Source organism: Hypanus sabinus, chromosome 11 (assembly GCF_030144855.1).
Source record: "Hypanus sabinus isolate sHypSab1 chromosome 11, sHypSab1.hap1, whole genome shotgun sequence".
In the NCBI taxonomy this organism is placed as follows: domain Eukaryota; kingdom Metazoa; phylum Chordata; class Chondrichthyes; order Myliobatiformes; family Dasyatidae; genus Hypanus; species Hypanus sabinus.
Genome location: NC_082716.1, coordinates 48609268 through 48629194, shown reverse-complemented (window position 1 = coordinate 48629194; position 19927 = coordinate 48609268). Strand labels below are relative to the sequence as shown.

The following is a 19927-nucleotide window of genomic DNA, read 5'->3' as shown; positions in this document are numbered from 1 at the left end:
ATGGTAAGAGATTGTGGAAGAGAATTTTAGGTTGTCGACACTCATCAGCTGAACTGTACAGCTGCCAATAGCAAAGGGAGTAAAATCACTAGAAGCCAGAAGTAGAGGAGCACAGAGTGATACAAGGGATGGTTGGAGAGAGATCACCAGAGACAGAGAGCGATAACAGAGGAGATTAAAAGTAAAAATGAGAAAGGATTCCTGTTGCAATATGTAGGTCAGTGAATTGCAGTGATATATATAGCAAATTGTTTGACCTGCAATATAGGCATTCATGTTTTGAGTGAGCTTGAATTGATAGAGGCAGAAGATGTGAGACTGGCAGAGAAAATGTGAGAATACTCAAACCTAAAAGTAATAAAGCATGGGCAAGGATCTTGGAAGCTATAATTCTGACAATGAAAGCAAGCCAATTTATTGTGGAGTAGTTATGTGGTTTGAAGCTAAGCATCAGCATCATGAACAGGTCAGGGAGGGAGAGAGGAAGACAGGAGGGGGACAAGGGGAAAAAGAAAGAAAAATAATGTATTTGTGTAAGGGACCAGAATTTATTGAGGAATTAAAAATAGTGGCTTACCAATAACAATAAGAAATTTCTGCTCGTCCACCATTGCTGTCAACTAGTTAGATAGTTTAGAGACACCATAGAATAGACATCTGTTGGCTTGCGGCATCCTAGCCTTAAAATTTATCTGCACTCAAGTGGTAAATAAAAAATGTCCATTTACTCTGAGTCCAATTAACAGCAAGAAGAGGTTACTCGGCACCTAGATCCAGTTATGCTGCTCAGTTAGGTCATGATGGGATTATGTATTCCATTTACCTCTCTTAGTTCCAGAATCCTTTTCATCTTGGAAGAAAAAATTCTAAAATCCCAATTTTGAAAATTAGTTCACCTTAAGAGCAAGTAGAAGTTCCACTTCTAGTATGATATGTATGAAAAAGTATTCTTTGATATCACATCTGATTGGCCAAGTTGGAAGCTGAAGATTATCCCACCCTCCATTGCATGTTTTCCCATCAAGTTAAAAATTTCCTTCTGTCTACTTTATCCTCTATACTGAAGTAAATACAGACCTAATCTATACTACCTACTATCTTAATTTACTTATTGTCATAGTGATGTACATACACTGTACACCTTCCAAAAGCAATCTGAACTCTCTGTGCTATGGTGCCCAAAACATCATGTAGCTGTAGTGTAACATCCATCTCTTTTTGCCCACGATGCCTTGATGGGAGATTAATTACCAGCAGCGCCTTGCTGAGTGTGGCTCACTGTGGTACAAAGTTTGTATATGGAGCTAATCCATTTTTCACCACTCAAACATTATCACGTGTACCGAGTTTCAAGCCAACCTAATTGTATTATCCAGGCTGAGGGAAGAATTATTACTTCTATAAGATGACAGATATACATACATCATGTGGCTAAATGAAATCATAGGACTCATTATATCTGCAGAAATGTTCCATTACTCAAAAGTTATAGATGACAATATTTCAACCACGTGCCTAAAAAGGAGTAATGTTAAGTGACACAGAAGGATTTGGTAACAGCCAATAATATTGATCCAGTGGTAGATGAAGATGTAAATAAGGCAATGAATGGTTTTATTCATTTGACTGTGCATAATTATGAGGCAGAACAGCTTAGGGTTTTATTTTAGAAATTTGTAGCACTGCATTTAGTTTAAAATTTTCTCAAAGCAATTGTGAACCATAAATAAACTATGAAAATGCTACTTTGGAATGTTTTTATTTTCTAAGATGTGCCCAGATGCTCTTCTGTCTGAAGGTTTATTTTCTCTAAGGCTGGTTGCAGCTGCTTCTTTGCAGATAATGAAGATGTTTCTTGACATAAATAGATTACCTGGCTTTATTTCAACAGTTTTGTCTTTGCATTACTCGTAATTCCAGAATGTGTAAATATATGTGATGCATTTTAAAGGTAAAAATAGTCTTATACCTAAGTTTTAATTCCTACACTTTGTGGTTTATTCCATTGATTTCTATTCATTGTAAATCAACAACAGCAATCAGATGACACCATGCCTTTAATTTTACCTTTAAACAAAGTAGTGTGAATGTAAGTGTTGAGAAATGGGGAGGTGCACTATTACGTAGTGTCTTTAGCATGATGTAATGAAAATAAGCATGCCGATACTGAAAAGGCAAATGTTGTGCAAGAGATTTGAATAAGAGAGTACAGTTGTAATTGCAGCAATTAATATAATGTTTAGAAAAATTACAATTTCCTGAGAGGACAGGAGAGACCAGATACAGATTTATTTATCTATCACCTGTATATTGAAGCATACAGTGAGGTACATTGTTTGCATAAACAACTAACACAACAAAGAATGTGTTAGGTGCAGCCTGCAAGTGTCACCACCAAAATGATGTGCCCATAACAGGGTAGGCTATTTCTATTGGTGTGGAAGTGTAGAAACCTAAGAAAGCAATTTAAAAATGAGATAAGAAAAGAGTTCCTCACACAATGAATTCTATACCACCAATCTTTAAATATATTCAAAGAGTGGTATAAATGGTCTCTATAGCTTTAAAGTGATTTGAGGAAAATGCAGGGACACACTAACTTCAATGAGCAGCCATGATTATATTACATGACAGGATTGACTCAAATGCCCGAATTTCCTGCTCCAACACTTTTCTGTGTTTCTGTGAAGCTGTCCATTATTAATTTGTTATTTTCTAATCATGATTCCAATTAGCTAAGCCTACTAGATCCCCAGTTTGACTGATTAGCCTATGAACAGCCCATCTCTGTGCATGGGCTAACCTCTGTTCTTTAACACTGATAGTGCTTTTTATTTCTGTCTGTTTATGTAGAGGTAGCCAATTTGCTACTGTGTGATTAAAAGAATGCCAGCCAAGATATTCTTTAATTAATGAGGCCAAAATCCATGGGGAAGCATGAGAGTGACATCAAACACCTGAGGAGAATAGATTTAAAACAATAATAAGGTAATAAAAAATGCATTTAAGGCTGGGTGATAACTGCTAGTCTTGCCAACAGTGCCTTAATTCCATGGATAAATACAGGCAAAGTCCAGTGCATAAACCATTTTCACAAGATACCAACAGCAAATACTAAATTCTATGGCAAGCTTTTCTTGCAGCAATCATAATTTTGTATTATTTAATCACTGTAATGAACAACAATTTTATTCTTAGTGCAATAATATGTACATTTTGTGTGCATTAAAAATACACATTCAGTAATAGCAGTTAATTGCTTAATTTATTTGTGTATCACTTTAAGGCCCAGGTCAAATAAAAATTTCAAAACTGGTGTTGATTTTTATTTTACAAGGGTATTGAGGACTACAAAGCAAAGCAGATAGATGTTGAAATATTGATCAGCTGTGATCTAGTTGATTGGCAAAACACTTCAATACTTGCTTTTGTTAATTCCTGCTGTGTACTTCATGGGAAGGTGTAGTTTAGACATCAGATGTATTTTCTAAAATATCTATAATTTGCATGCAAATGTTGATGTAAAATAATAATGACCTGGCTATATACATCAACACAAAATACTTGAAAATAAATTATATTTATTTAAAACATGCAAATGAATTCTCCACTCACCTCCGGGTTTTCCTTGGACCCAATGAAGATACTCTGAAATAGATCCATTGTTCATTGAACTACTTTTATTATCAACAGGTGCCTGAGGTGTCAGACTGGTACTTGCACATTCCTTTAAGAAAAGTGCTTGAACAATGCAATTTTTAATTCATCCCTTCTGCAGATGTAGAGTAAGTTATATCTCATAATATTAAAGTGTGGGAGTACATTTGTTCTAACCAAAAGATACTAGTATAGTGTAGATTTTCACTTCTGCAGACAGAATTTAACTCAGAAGTATGAAGTTACACCAGTGTAGGGCATAGATAGTGAATGTGTTGAACGGAGAGAAAGTGAATGATATGTGTAAGTGTTTGCCGGAAAGTGACAACACAATTAAACAGGTTTGAGCTTATTGATTGGTACTAAGGGTCTGATAGTGTTGAACGCTGAACCTGGACAATGACATAGTCATTGCTGTTGCCCAGTGAATCAACGGCCAAATGGAAAGCCACTGATATTACATCTGCTGGAGGCCTATTACAAATTGCAGTAGGTCCAGGTCCTTTGCTTAGGCAGAGTTGATTCTGGGATGACCAGCCTCTCAAAGCACTTCACAATAGATGTGAGTGCAACTCAGTGATAATAGTTAAGGCAGCTCACCCTGCTCTTCTTGAGCACTGGTATGATTTGTCTCACTTTTGAAGCAGGTGGGAAACTTCAACTGCAATAGTGAGAGAGTGAAAGTGTCCTTGAACACTCCTGCTGGTTAGTTGGCTCTGGATTTCAGTGTCCTACTGGGACCATCAGGGCCTGCCAGAATCCGATTCTGTCTCTGACTTCAATTGGAATTGTTTTTGCTCTTAAAATATCCTTCCATTGGATATACCAGGACTTATCGTATAGTTCTCTATCACTGGTCTTAAATAGCATAGATCTAGTCCTCAGCCAAGTATGAAACTCCTGGTTCATCCATCACTTTTGGTTTGGGTAATTCTGGTATGCTCACAAAGGCACACACTCATCCACACAGGTCTTGATGAAGTTGGTGACAACTGTGGTGTATTCAGTCAGATTCAAAGATGAATCGCTGAATATTGTCCAGTCCACCAACTCAGATTAGTTCTGTAAGTGCTCCCCCACTTCCCTTTGACCATACCTAAAAGAAAGCTTTTGTCATGTGGCTTCATCAGTCATAATACTGAGTAAAAAAGTTGAGACATCATTTTAGGGTTGTACAAAACATTCATTAGACTGCACTGCAGCATTGTATACAGTTCTGGTCACTAGAAAAAATGAAATGATGTAATTATGCTATAGAGGATGCAGAAAAAATTCACAAGAATTTTGGCTGGACTGGAGGGACTGAATTCTAAGGAGATTGGATGGCCTGGGACTACTTCCTCTGGAGTTAAGGAGACTGAGAAGTGCTATTACTATTATTATTTGGGGCATAGATAGGGGAGTAGGAGTTATACCCTTCCACCCCCCACCCCCCAGTTGAAATTCAAGTTCAATTGTAGTTTTCATTCAACCATACATGAATATAGCCAAATGAATCAGCCTTTTTCTGGGGCCAAAGTGTGAAACACATTACCAACAGCACACATAGAGCAAATAGCAAATACGGTTACGATTTCAGAAAAATACACAGTTACCAAGAGAAAGAAAATAATAAAATAGCCCAAGTCCCTGTGTGGCATGATTAGATTGATGCTAAGTTGACCTGGTCCAGCTTGTTCTTTCTTTGAGCGAACACTGGAGGGCAGCACTGCCTTAGTGTATTCTCCCCTGGGCGACGACAACAAATGACATGGCAGCCATGACATCGAAGCCTAGGCCTAGTTCTCGCTACAACTAAGGCAATGCAGCTCCTCCACCATTAGTCTCGCCAAAGAACTAGTGGACCGGACTTGCAGTCTACATTGCCCATGTCAAAGAGGGTCTTGCAATCAGAATAAAATCATTGAAGACAGTCACTCACACTGCACACCTCAGACGATGCACAAGTTCAGGTGACAACACAACAATGGTATGCGGTAAGTCCAGCTTCATCACTTTCAAGCAACTCCTGCAGTACTCGGTTTTCTTAATGTTCAGTAATGACTTGAGATCTTAAAAAAAGATGTACAAGACAAACAAATGCACTTTTAATTGGACCTGAAGTGACTGCTACTTCCAAGCCTGCTGCTATCTTACCAGAAGCCAGGAAGCATCTATGGAGTGAGAAAACAGTTGACATTTCAGGTTGCCTAAAACATCAACTTGCCTGACTTCCTGAGTTTCTCCAGCATTTTGTGTGTTGCTCAAGATTTTCTGCAGCAGCAGAACCTGTTCCATTCATTAAGGGGACATTATTTTGACAAAGTTATTGGAAGAAGTTATCATCCAAAGAGGACAGAGGAGCTTAGTAGATATAGGAGCTCATGGATTTAAAAATACTAGTTTTACATAGAGGAGGATTTGCTATTTAGTGGCATAAAGAGCTCATTTGTATATTGGCAACCCACGAGGGAGGGATCTCTGCCTTTAGGGATCAGTGTTGGAACTGCAACTGTTCACAATATGTATTGACCATTGAGAGGAAGGAGCTGAACATACAAAGTAGGTACAGATGAGCAGTGGGGGAAATGCAGACAGCTTACAGAGCAATCGATTAACTTATTGGGCACAATATTGGCAGATGGAGTATGATGTGAGAAAATGTGGAGCAAGAATGACAAAGAACATTGTTGTTTAAATGGAGAAGAGCTGATGAATGCTGAAGCATCAAGGCATTTTGGAGCCCAAGTACATGGAACACGGAGAGCTGTAGGAAGTAACTGGAAAGGTTAATAAAATGCTGTGTTTTCATTTCAAGAACAAGCACAAAAGCAGGGAAATCGTGTGCTACAACATACAAGACACTAGACAACAAGGAGGAGTTTTGGTTTCCTTAATTTTGTTCCTTAAACGTTAAAGGCAATTCAGAGAGGGACCTCTAGGATGATCCAGGGTATGAACGAACCATCTTATGAGGAACATTGAGCAGATAGGGTCTGAAATCATTGTTGTTTAGAGGAATGAGAGATGACCTTACTGAAACATATGAAATTCGTTGGGTGTTTTACAATGTTAAGATGGAGTAAATATTTTTCTAGGATATAGGACCAAAGGTCATAATCAGAATAAAGGGGAGTACATGTAGAATGAGATGAGGAAGAACTTCTCTTCTGAGGGTCTTTGAAATTTGTTATTTCAGAAATCTGAGGAGGCTAAATCCATGAACGTAATCAAAGCTAAGATAGATATTAAAATAAATAAAATAATCATGTTATGGGGAAAAAGCAGGACAATGAGGAAAATTGGATAAGCTGTGATCTTCCTGAATGGCAGCATAAGCCATTGTTGTTTTTAGTTATGGTACGGTGGTACACAACCATGGCTGATCTTGTATTTCATCACTGTTCTCTTGCCCTGTCTCAATACTCCTTGACTCCTCTAATATGCAGGTTTATCTGTCTCAGACTTGAAAGCAATCAATGACTGAATGCCTACAGGCCTCTGGGTAGATTACTCGGAAGATTTAGCACCCTTGAATAATTTTTTCTCTCATTCCAGTCCTTTGTTGTATTGTCTGTGTAGCATGCGTATCCTTTTTAAGTAAGAGGATCAAAATTATGCAGACTACTTCAAGTGTGGTCTCACCAAGGCTGATATAATTGAAGTGAGATATATTTACTTTTATACTTAAATGACCTTGCAACAAAGGCCAACATACCATTTGTCTGCCTAGCTGCCTGCTGCAACTGCCTATCAGCTTTCAGTGACTTCTTTACAAGGACATAAGGTGCCTTAGCAGATCAACATTACTCAGTCTTAAGACACACTCAGTTTTAGGTGTATTTTTATATATTGTAGATAACCTCACAGTTTTTTTCCATATTTTACTACATCTGTTATGTTGTTGCCCCTCATCCAGCTTGCCAATGTCCACTTGAGGCCTCTGCATCTTCATCACCACTCATATTCCATACAGTACAATGTCTTCAGCAGAATTTAAAATGCTACATTGGTTCCCTCAGCCAATTTATTGATGCAAGCTATAACTGGTTTGAGTACAAATACCGATCCCAGTGGTACCCACCACTCAGAGCCTGCCAACCTGAGAAGAACGTAGTTTCCAATTCTTTGTTTTCATTCTATTTTTAAAAATTAACAGTACTTTCTAGGACCTTGCTGTCAATTCCACATGCTTTAACTTTGTTCAACACCTTCCTCTTTGATATTTAATCTAAAGCCTTCTGAAAGTCTGTGTTTATTTTTGTTAGAGATAGCAGCACGGAATAGGCCCTTCCAGCCCTATCAGGGTGCGCCACCCAGCAACCCACCGATTGAACCCTAGCCTAATCACAGGATAGTTTACAATGACCAATTAACCTACTAACCAGTTGGACTTTGGACTGTGGAGGAAACCGGAGCACCTGGAGTAAAGCCACGCATACACAGGAAGGAACGTACAAACTTACTTAGAAAGGACGCTGGAATTGAACTTCAAATTCCGATGCCCCAAGCTGTAATAGCATCAAGCTAACTACTGCACTATGTTTGTCATATCCACTGGCTCCCCCTCTGAGATATATCCTCAAGGAATTCCACAAGATGCCCCAAACATGATTCCTTTTGTAATCCATATTGGCATATTGTACCCAATTGTTTTTATAAATTGCCATAATTTCCTAATTACAGATGTCAGGCTAATAGAGCAATATTGCTTGTTTCCTCTTGCTATCCTTTCTTAAATAGCAGGGTCACATTTGCTAATGCCCAACAAATAAAGAGAAACGCTAAGACCAGCACTTTTCTTCAAAATTTGCAAGAGTTTTAGAACCTTTCTTCTTTTCCAGATACCTTTTCAGTTCTTCCCAAGTAGGTCTTGGTCGACTTAAGTAATCTTGCATAGACGATCCTGATAATGGAGCAGGACCATAAGCTCTTGCAAGAACAACTGGGTTAACAACGACCGCTTAATTATCCTTTGTCCACCTTCTCACCTTCCATGCCTCCTCCAGTGCCAGTTATCACTAGAGCCAAATGAGCAAAGCAGATCCCCACCAAGACCACTGGAATGGTAGAGGAACTCCATCCCTGCGAGCCCTCATGGTCACCATGGTCCATAGTGGTCTGCAGCTGAATCCAATCATGGTGCTTGTCCATCCACACATACCTGTACCTGAGTAGAAGCAGAGAACAAAATAAAATGACCCAGGAAGGAGGAGGATCAAGAGGAGGATCAATGCTTTCTTCAAAATGGGAAATTTGGGGAATTCATTGCAGTTGTTGACAATTCTTCACATCTTAAAGAATATTTTTTCCACCACTTTGCCCCGAATTTGCTGTAAAATAACTCAAATTCACATATCTTCTTGGAGTTGGAGCCCCGGCCAAAAGTCTTCACCTTGGTTCAGTTCCTTGATTTGTAAACATTTAAGAACATCAATAAATTATTTTAATTTCTCATTCTACCTGAACAGAAACAACAAGATAAATATGACAAAGTTGCCCACTACACCACAGAGCAACAAAGAAATATTAAAACATATCCAGAAGTAGATCAGGCACAAGAGTATCTGCAGATGCTGGAAATCCAAAGCAACACACACAAAATGCTGAAGGTCTCAGCAGGCCAGGTAGCATCTATGAAAAAGAGTGAACTGTCGATTTTCTGGGTCAAGTCCCTTCATCTGGAAAGGAAGCGGAAAAGTCAGAATAAGATTGTAGGGGATGTGGTGAAAGAAATATATGGCAGCAGGTTGATAGGTGAAACTGGGGGAGGGGTGAAGTGTAGAGCTGGGAAGTTGATTGGTGAAAGATAAAGTAAGACCATGGAAGAAAGGGAAGTGGGAGGAGTAAAAAGGAGAGGTGATGGACAGGTAAGGAGATAAGGTGAGAGAAGGAAACAGGAATGGGGAATAGTGAAGGATAAGGGTTGGGGGAGGGGGTGGTCAATTACCAGAGGTTTGAGAAATCGATGTTCGTGTCATCAGGTTGGAGGATACCCAGACAGAATATAAGGAGTTGCTGAGTGTGACCTCATCATGGCAGTAGAGGAGGCCATGGGCTGCCAGGTCAGAATGGGAATGGGAAGTGGAATTGAAATGGGTGGCCACCGGGAAATCCAGCTTTTAGTGGCAGATGGAATGAAAGTGCATGATGAAGCGGTCTCCCAATTTACATCAGGTCTCACTGATACTTTTACAGTATATACCCGTGCACTATGACTTAGAGTATCATCTGAGAAAAATCAGCAGTAGCTGCTTAATTTTCCTTTCATTTGGTTAAATGAAAGGAATACTGGATGTGTCATTTGTGTTCCCGTTTGTCAGATTGTTTTCAGTTTTGTGAACCTCCCTCTTGTGCCCCGAATAAATTCTATGTCCTAGTTTTGCTGAAAACATTCTGGCCAATGTGACGAACAAATCCAGGGATCTGAATTGATTGTAACTGAGACCCAAGCACATCAGCACTATCGTTACTCACTTGGATGTTTCAATAATTTAAAATTTCATTTATGAGTTTATTTGAGAGCGAGAACTTCTGCAATCTATTAGTATTCAGTCTTTTCACTTCTAAACATTTGGGTTTAAACTCATTAGGGTTGGAACAGACCTCTAGAACGTTGACTGATGAACAATATAAACTGTTGTTTTATTCAGCATAGCAATACAAGATCAGTATTCACGATTAAAACAGTGTTTTATCAACATATTCTATGTGGTCTGCTTTGCATTACATGAGCTGAATACCTTTGAAATGACACACACACGTGCAGGCAGTTATTAAAAGCTTAGTCAGCACTTTTGGCGAGGATGAGATTACATTGCTTTCTGAATAGCTGTAGAAGAACTAAATCTGCATCTTAAACTACAAAATTTCCACTCACGTTTCACCTTGAATACTGAGGAAGGGCAGCCAGAAGATTTTTAAGATGGGATTCCTGAAAGATCCTTTGCTGTAATGTGATGGTGTATTATAGTACAATTTGAAAAGGAAGCTAAGGTTGTTAAAGGAGTATCCCTGATTTGAAAGATGCTATTAGTGAATTGCTTCCAAAAGAACAATTTTCTGAAGTGCATACATAATTGTTTTCCATGGAGACAATTTGGAACCATGATAAATATAACCTTATTTTCATTTACTTTTTAGTCAAAACCACACAGATGCTTTAACTTTGTTACTGCATATAAATCATATAATATTCACATATGTATTTTCTCATGCTGATTGAATGCATGCCATTCTTTAAAAGGTTTGACAAGAGTCCGGTACCATTAGTATGCTTATTTGTATTCTTTTAAGAAAAGACAGCTCATGTTATTATATGAATTTATATTGAAATATATTGAAATTATATATATTTTATGAATATTTTAAATCCCTTGTTTCGATTAACTATAAATTAGCTCCTTACAGGTGCTTTTTGCATCTGTATCGGGTCAAAATCTTCATTAGGGTAGTGTGTGTTACATTTAGTCCTCTTTACTCTGTGTAACTTCTATGTTTATTTTCTTAGTTTGTGCCAACTTGTTCTTTTGTTCAAGCTAAATGGAGGGTTTTGACCTGTAAACATTGACTGCCCATTTCCCTGCATAGAAGCTGCTGGGTTCGCTATGTTCCTCAAGCATCCCGAGTGGTCTTCTTTGCCCTCGTTTAGCTTTATCCTGTAACATTTTCAACAAATATTAAGAACTTAAACCTGGTTAGAAGTTGCTGTACTTCATCAATTTAATGTACTTCCACTCGACAAATGGGTCGAAATAGTTTCAATTTAATCCCTTGTTCAAAAGATATTACCTCATCAGTTTGCACTGAATCAGAATCAAGTTTAATATCGCTAGCATATGTTGTGAAATTTGTTGTTTTGCAGCAGCAGAACACAATAATTAATAAAACCTATAAATTACAATGAGAAGTATATACAAAAATATGAATTGAATAAGTACATAGTGCAAAAAGAAATCTAGAAAAAATAGTGAGTGAGTGAGTGCTCATTGGGTCATTGTCCATTCAGAAATCTGATAGTGGAGGAGAAGGTGGTGTTCTTGAAACATTGAATGTGTATCTTCAGGCTTCTGTACCTTCTCCTTGATGGTATCAATGGGAAGAGGGCATGTCCTCAGTGATGGAGGCTCTTAGTAATGGATACCACTTTTTTGAGGCATCGCCTTTTGTAAGTGTCTTGGATGCAGGGGAGGCTAGTGGCCATGATGGAGCTAATTGAATTTACAATCTTCTGCAGCTTTTTCCAATCCTATTCCAATCTCCTCAAACTCCTAATGAGATAGACGCTGTCATCTCTTCTTCATGATTGCATCAATGTGTTGAGCCCAGGATAGATCTTCAGAGATGTTGATCTCCAGGAACTTGGAACTGCTCACCTTTTTCACACCATATCTCTCAATGAGGAATGGTGTGCATGATGGTTTCACCATCTAAAATTCTGCCAACAGTAGTGGTGTAATCAACAAGTTTATAGATGGCCTTTGAACTGCGCCTAACAACAGTCAAGTGTGTAGAGAAGAGTAGAGCAGTGGGCTAAGCACGCGTCCTCAAGGTGCGCTGCTGTTGATTATCAGTGAGGAGGAGATGTTATTTCCAATCTGTGCTGACCTTGGTCTCCCGATAAGGAAGTCAAGGATCCTGTTGCAGAGGGAGGTATAGAGGCCCAGGTTTTGGAGTTTGTTGATTAGAAGTAATGGTATGATTCTGTTAAATGCTGAGCTGTAGTTAATAAACAGCAGCCTGATGTAGGTGTTACTCTTGTCCAGATGATCCAAGTCCAAGTGGAGTGCCATAGAAATTGCATTCTGCTGTAGACCTATTGTGGCAAAAGTCAAATTGAAGCAAGTCCAATCCTTACTTAGGCAGGAGTTGATCCTGGTCATGACCAACCTCTCAGAGCACTTCATCACAGTAGATGTGAGTGCAACTGGGCGATAGTCATTGGGGCAGCTCACCCTGCTCTTCTTGGACTAGTGTGATTATCACCCTTTCGAATCAGGTGGGAATCGCTAATTGCAACAGTGAGAGATTGAAGAGGCGCTTAAACACTCCCGGTGGTTGGTTGGCACAGGATTTCAGTGCCCCGCCAGGTACCCCATCAGAAGCTGACAATTTGCAAGGGTTCACCTTTTAGACAGATGTTCTGAGACAAAGATCACATGGTCACCAGATACTGCAAAAAATAGCAAAAAAAATAGTTAAGACCAAAATTGGGCCATTGAAGACAGAAACGGGTGAATTTATTATGGGGAGCAAGGAAATGGGAGATAAGTTGAACAGGTACTTTGGATCTGTCTTCACTAGGGAAGACACAAACAATCTTCCAGATGTAATAGTGGCCAAAGGAACTAGGGTAAAGGATGAACTGAAGGAAATTTATATTAGGCAAGAAACGGTGTTGGATAGACTGTTGAATCTGAAGGCTGATAAGTCCCCGGGACCTGATGGTTTGCATCTCAGGGTACTTAAAGAGGTGGCTCTAGAAATCATGGATGCATTGGTAATCATTCTCCAATGTTCTATAGATTCAGGAACAGTTCCTGCTGATTGGAGGGTGGCTAATGTTGTCCCACTTTTCAAGAAAGGAGGGAGAGAGAAAACAGGGAGTTATAGAGCGGTTAGCCTGACATCAGTGTTGGGAAAGATGCTGGAGTCAATTATAAAAGAGGAAATTATGACACATTTGGATAGCAGTAGAAGGATCAGTCTGAGTCAGCACGGATTTATGAAGGGAAAATCATGCTTGACTAATCTGGAGTTTTTTGAGGATGTAACTATGAAAATGGACAAGGGAGAGCCAGTGGATGTAGTGTACCTGGACTTCCAGAAAGCTTTTGATAAAGTCCCACATAGGAGATTAGTGGGCAAAATTAGGGCACATGGTATTGGGGGCAGAGTACTGACATGGATTGAAAATTGGCTGGCTGACAGGAAACAAAGAGTAGTGATTAACGGGTCCCTTTTGGAATGGCAGGCTGTGGCCAGTGGGGTACTGCAAGGTTTGGTGCTGGGACCGCAGCTGTTTACAATATACATTAATGATTTAGATGAAGGGATTAAAAGTAACATTAGCAAATTTGCTGTTGACACAAAGCTGGGTGGCAGTGTGAAATGTCAGGAGGATGTTATAAGAATGCAGGGTGACTTGGACAGGTTAGGTGAGTGGGCGAATGTATGGCAGATGCAGTTTAATGTGGATAAATGTGAGGTTATCCACTTTGGTGGCAAGAACAGGAAGGCAGATTACTATCTAAATGGAGTCAAGTTAGGAAAAGGGGAAGTACAATGAGATCTAGGTGTTCTTGTACATTAGTCAATGAAAGCAAGCATGCAGGTACAGCAGGCAGTGAAGAAAGCTAATAACATGCTGGCTTTTATAACAAGAGGAATTGAGTGTAGGAGTAAAGAGGTCCTTCTGCAGCTGTACAGGACCCTGCTGAGACACAACTGGAGTATTGTGTGCAGTTTTGGTCTCCAAATTTGAGGAAGGACATTCTTGCTATTGAGGGAGTGCAGCGTAGGTTCACGAGGTTAATTCCCGGAATGGCAGGATTGTCATAGGTTGAAAGATTGGAGTGACTGGGCTTGTATACACTGGAATTTAGAAGGATGAGAGGGGATCTGATTGAAACATATAAGATTATTAAGGGATTGGACATGCTGGAGGCAGGAAGCATGTTCCCGCTGATGTCCTGAACTAGAGGCCACAGTTTAAGAATAAGGGGTAGGCCATTTAGAGCAGAGATGCGGAAAAACTTTTTCACCCAGAGTGGTGGATATGTGGAATGCTCTGCCCCAGAAGGCAGTGGAGGCCAAGTCTCTGGATGCATTCAAGAGAGAGTTAGATAGATCTCTTATAGATAGCAGGGTCAAGGGATATGGGGAGAGGGCAGAAACGGGGTACTGTTTGTGTATGATCAGCCATGATCACAGTGAATGGCGGTGGTGGCTAGAAGGGCCGAATGGCCTACTCCTGCACCTACTGTCTATTGTCTATTGCAGGGATGTGCACAGGTGTAGTTTTATTCTCCCTTTTAAAGAGTGTATAAAGAGAGTTGAGCTCATCTGGGAGTGAAGCATCACAGCCATTCATGATGTTAGATTTTGCTTTGTAGGAAGTAATGGCCTCCAAACTCTGCCAGAGCTGACGTGCATTCAATTCTGTCTGCAACTTCAGTTGGAATCATTCTTTGCTCTTAAAATAACCTTCTGTGATCCTACATAATGGAGCTCGGGTGAATACCACAGGTCTTAAACAGGCATGGGTGGGTGGATGAATTAGGTATAGAACTGACAGAGGAGGTCGGGATGAGTGTTTAAAGTGTATACATGATTGTTCGGTCAATGTCAGACACAGACTTATACAGTTTGAAACAATACATAGACTCCATTATTCCAAAGAGAAGTTGCACAGCTTCTACCCTGATGTTTCACCAGTTTGTAATAGATATAAATCTGTGAGCAGTAACTTGTCACATTCATTCTGGTCATGTTGTAAGCTTTATGCATACTGGAAAAGTATTTTTCACTGTTTCTCTAAGGCTTATGGGAAGCGGTGGGAACCGGACCCACTCATAGCCATCCTTGGAGCAACAAACTCCCTATCTTCAGCCAATAAGTATGAAAAAATGGCTGTATTGTTTGGAATGGTGTTGCTAAGAAGTTAATCCTGGAAATGTGGAAAATGGACTCTGTGCCAATGTATGATCTGTGGCTGAGAGAACCAGGAAATACTTTATATTTGGAGAGACTGAGACCATGTAATGAGGACAGAGGGGACATCTTTGAAAGGATATGGGGCCCTGTATTGGACTTTCTTACAGGGTGAGGACTGAGGTTTTTTGGTGCGGTGCACCTCTGCTGTGTATGTTTACTTTTGCTTTTATATTTTTCTCCCTTTTGCTGCTCAATATTTAATTTGATTTTGTTAAGGTCGTAGTTTTTGTGGATGTGCTGTATTTTTTTTGTAGAAAAAAAAGAATAGAAAATATATTTTAAAAAATAGCCTTCTGTAGGTTGTACCTGGACATCTTGTATAGTTTTGGATCACCAGTCTTGAATGCCACAGATGTAGTCCTCAGCAGACATTGTATCTCCTGGTTATCCATGGCTTTTTGTTTGGGTATGTCCGGTGCAGTCTCAATGGCATACACTTAACCACACAGTTCTTGATGATGTCGGTGATAACAGTGGCATATGCATTCAGATTCAGAGATGAATCCTGAATATTGTGCAGTCCACCCATTCAAAGCACTCCTGTAAGTGCTCCTCTGCCTCCCTTGATTGTACCTTTCTTGGTTCTCACCACTGGTGTTGCAGTCTTTAGTCCCTGCCTGTACACTGGGAGTAGAAGTACAGCTGGGTGAGTGGACTTTCACAGTATGGGCTTGGCATGGCACAGTAGACATTTCTGAAGGTTTTATGACAGTGGTCAAGTGAGTTGGCTCCTTTCATTCCACAGGTGATATATTGGTAGTAGTTGTTCAGGGACTTCTTCAAGCTGGTCTGATTGAAATCCCCTGCAATGATAGGGAAGGCATCCAGGTGTGCTGTCTCTTGTCTGTTGATCTTGGTGCTCAGCTCTTCCCATGCCTTTCTTGCATTGGCCTGAGGTGGAATGTACACAGCTACCAGTACGATGGCGGAAAACTCTCTCGGCAGATAAAATGACCAACATTTGAACGCTATACATTCCAGGCCTGGTGAGCAGAATTTCGACAGAGTTGTCACATCTGTGCAGCATGATGAGTTAATCATAAAGATTACTCCACTTCTTCTACCTTTAAAAGATTGAGCTGTCCTATCTTTTCAGAGAATGGTGAAGCCATCGAGCTGCAGCACTGCATCTGAAATGGCGGCAGTGAGCCATGTTTCCGTGAAGCTAAGTACACAATATCTGATGCCCCTCTGGTGCCACAGTCTTGCTCTGAGGTCTTCAATTTTGTTTTTTAGAGACTGTACATTTGCCAGCAGGATAGTTGGGATTAGGGGGTCTAAAGCTTCTGCATTTCAATCATACCTGCAGACTGGTTCAGCTTTTGTGCTTACGTTTTCTTAAAGGGAAACTACACTCGTGACCGAGTCTGTAGTCTGTGGTTGGCTGATTTTGAATATTCGTAGTTTTTTTTAACATCTTGAGGAGATACTTTGATTCTGATTCTAATTCTGAAAAGGAATATCTCTGATAGGATAAGTTAAACATTGCAGTTAGAATCTCATTATGCTTCTTTGTCTTTGTACTGTGTTGTAAATAGCAGGGCCAAACTCTAGCAATGCAAAAAGAAGAACAATGCCAATTGCTGTAAGATAGAAATGGCCAGGCATGATACAGTCAGAAAGTAATTGGTAAATTAATTTATTATTGTCTTGTGTACAGTAGTACAGTGAAAAACTTTACTTGCCATCTGTAAGGATAATCTCATTACATCACATCACATTAAGTTAGTACAAGGGAAAATAATGAACAAATGCAGAATTAAGTGTAACAGTTACAGAAAAAGTGCAGTATAATGCATGTTAAGGTGCAAGGCCAAAGTTCTGGTTACCCAAAGTTGAGTATTTTGATACTGAATCCAGAAAACTGAAATATGTCAGATGGAAAAGAGGAGTTCTTCAAGCTTACATTGCGTGTCATTGGTGTAGGAAACTATAAATTGGTTAGAGTGAAAGTGAGATGGGGAATGTAATCTTTCATTCCCATTTCAGTTGATTTTTATGCATCTTCTATAAGATCTTGAGATCCTAAACAAAGGAGTTTGAAGTAAAAGCTTCTCTTCAGCTTAGGCTTGAAAGTGTGATATAAATATTTACGCCAAAGTCTACTTAAATTCAGGCTAATCTGAATTATATTTTTACGTTTTTATACTTGCCTTATCAGTTTAAAATATATGTATTTCTGTTGAACCAGAGTCACTCTTCATACCCCTAAGAATTAAATTTTACCTGCCACACATGTCCTGGTCTTTCTGAGAGTTTTAATCTCCTATAAGCAAATATTGCAATTATAGCTTTATATCTAATCTCTGGTCAATAATATTTGTCAGAAAGATTCAACATAATCCATTTACATCAAATTTATCTCCAAAGAACTCAGGAACATAAGCAAGTTTGTCCCTCCAGTCTGAAAAAAATAAATATACATTCAGTCCTTCAGCTATTTTTCTAACTATGCCGTCATTCTGCCTGTAACCACATAGGATTTAATTTTGTGAACAATTCTAATCGACTGGACTTAACTTCAAATTTCAAAATAATCACACACACACACACACACACACACACACCTCCCCCCCCCCACCTTACTCTCTCCCGTAACTTTATCAACAAGTTCAAATTCATTGTCGATTAATTATTATTTCCCATTTCTGACATTATTTATTCACACAATTTGATTTATGTCTCTTGTTTTTTTCTTCTTTTAAATAAGCAAACTTTCTGGCTTCTGCCACCACTCACTCCCTTGCTTCTCACTTACCTGGTTCATGTAATTTTATGTATTGCCAACCTTTAGATGTACCTTCTCTTTATCAATTTCTATCCATTTTATGTTCTTATACAACAACCTCATCCTTTACTGCCACATTGGTACCATTTTTGTATAGAAGATAGATTCAAAGTACCCATTTAGTACCTCAACGAGTCTGCCTACACAAAATCACCTTTTTTTTTGTCCTGTCATATCTTTACCATATATGATTTTAAATGGTTTTTGATTATCATTTATGTTTGCTACTTACTTGTCTCTATATGTATGGTTTCTTTATTTTCCCTTTTTCCTTGAAAGATCTCATCTAACTTCTATATTCATCTTCTTTATAGTAATCCTCCTTTACTTATTTTATTTTAATCTTATTTAGTTCATTCAGCAGATTTGAGTTTTGAATGCCTTTGCTTTCCCCCTTGAGTTTTCTCCATCCATTCATCTATGTTTTGCCATTTTGAAGGGTTTTCATTGATTAACTGCTGTATTGCCTTTCTGTTTTGATTTCAATGCTTCTGGGCAAGATCTCCTTTTAACGCATTGATATTAGTCTTCCTACCGTGTGTTTGGAGCTGACCTTGGGATAGACCACAGTTGACCTAATTGTGTACAGATTGGCCTGATCTCAAATATCACCATTCTGACTGTGCTCGACAGGGCAGCATATTCAGATCGAGTTACCTAGTGGTGTCCCATGGGGTTGATACTCTCCTGAAAGAAAAAATTGAACAATGCGATTATCACCATAACTTTTGGAGCTCTCTGTATCTCTTCCACTATTGTGTAGCCTGGTCATGCAGTCCTTTATCCTGTATTTGTATTGATCATCCTACAGCACTATATGGTTATGCTGTGAGCACTCTTTGCTAAACACATTTTGTTGCCTTTAAAGGCACTCACCTCCACTTTCACTCACCTTTAGTTTAAGTAAATAAATGTGGCCCATTAGTCTCTCCCTCTCCTATCTTTTGTACAAAATCACTCTATTTGAACAGCAGATTTGCTGCAGTGGGCGCCACGGTACTGTAGTGGTTAACTCGACACTATTACAGCTCAGGGTGTCGGAGTTTTGGAGTTCAAATCCAGCGTCCTCTGTAAGGGGTTTGTTCATTCTCCCCGTGACCACGTGGGTTTCCTCTGGGTGCTCAGGTTTCCTCCCACATTCCAAAGATGTACCAATTAGTAGGTTAATTGGTCATTGTAAATTGTCCTGTGTTTAGTTAAATAGGTGGGTTGCTGGGCAATGTGGCTCGTTTGGCCAGAAGGACCAGTTCTGCACTGTATCTCTAAATTAAAATTAAATTCAAACAGTGTGTTCTTTTAGTTAATAGGAATTGTAGCTGGAAATTCTTTGTAGTTTGTAAATCTTCTATAATTCAGAAATCCTTTATAAAACAGGTTAAATGTGTTTTAAGAACTATTTGTCTAAACTTAAATGTGTGTCATTAAAGATCAAATAAACAGTGTTTAAACTACTTCATTAGCTGGAAGTATCTCCTCCTTGGTAGTAAGTGGGGGACCCACCACTCAAGCAGTGGGTGTAGACAACCAGATTTGGCCACAGAGACTAGACTAGACAAGGAGGTAAGCTAATACTTGAAGAGTAGGTGGATACAGTATAACCTCCCTTGTGTTAAGAATACCCTATCGGAGAGGGCTCTTTATAATTTAGGGCTTTGCAGACAGTGAGTCCAATACCATCACAAGGGTAAAGGAACTAATGGCAAAGGCAGAAGAACATATGTATGATATAAATGCTATTATGTAAATAAAATTGATCAGAATCAGATTTAATATCACTGGCATATGTCG

The 19927-nt window shown here is 39.2% G+C and overlaps 1 protein-coding gene across 10 annotated transcripts in view; it reads left to right on the top strand.

Moving 5' to 3' along the window:
* The window catches only part of LOC132401933 (nuclear factor 1 A-type), a 544334-nt gene that overhangs the window by 504078 nt on the left and 20329 nt on the right, over positions 1–19927 (top strand). For 7 of the 10 annotated variants that reach the window (XM_059984295.1, XM_059984299.1, XM_059984294.1 and 4 more), the window contains one exon: positions 3694–3776. The exons of the other annotated variants lie outside the window; for them this stretch is intronic. In XM_059984295.1, coding sequence (XP_059840278.1) covers positions 3694–3762 — 69 coding nt within the window. In that variant the 3' untranslated portion in view covers positions 3763–3776. Of the gene's footprint in view, positions 1–3693; positions 3777–19927 lie in introns of those variants that run through there. 10 annotated transcript variants of the gene reach the window in all.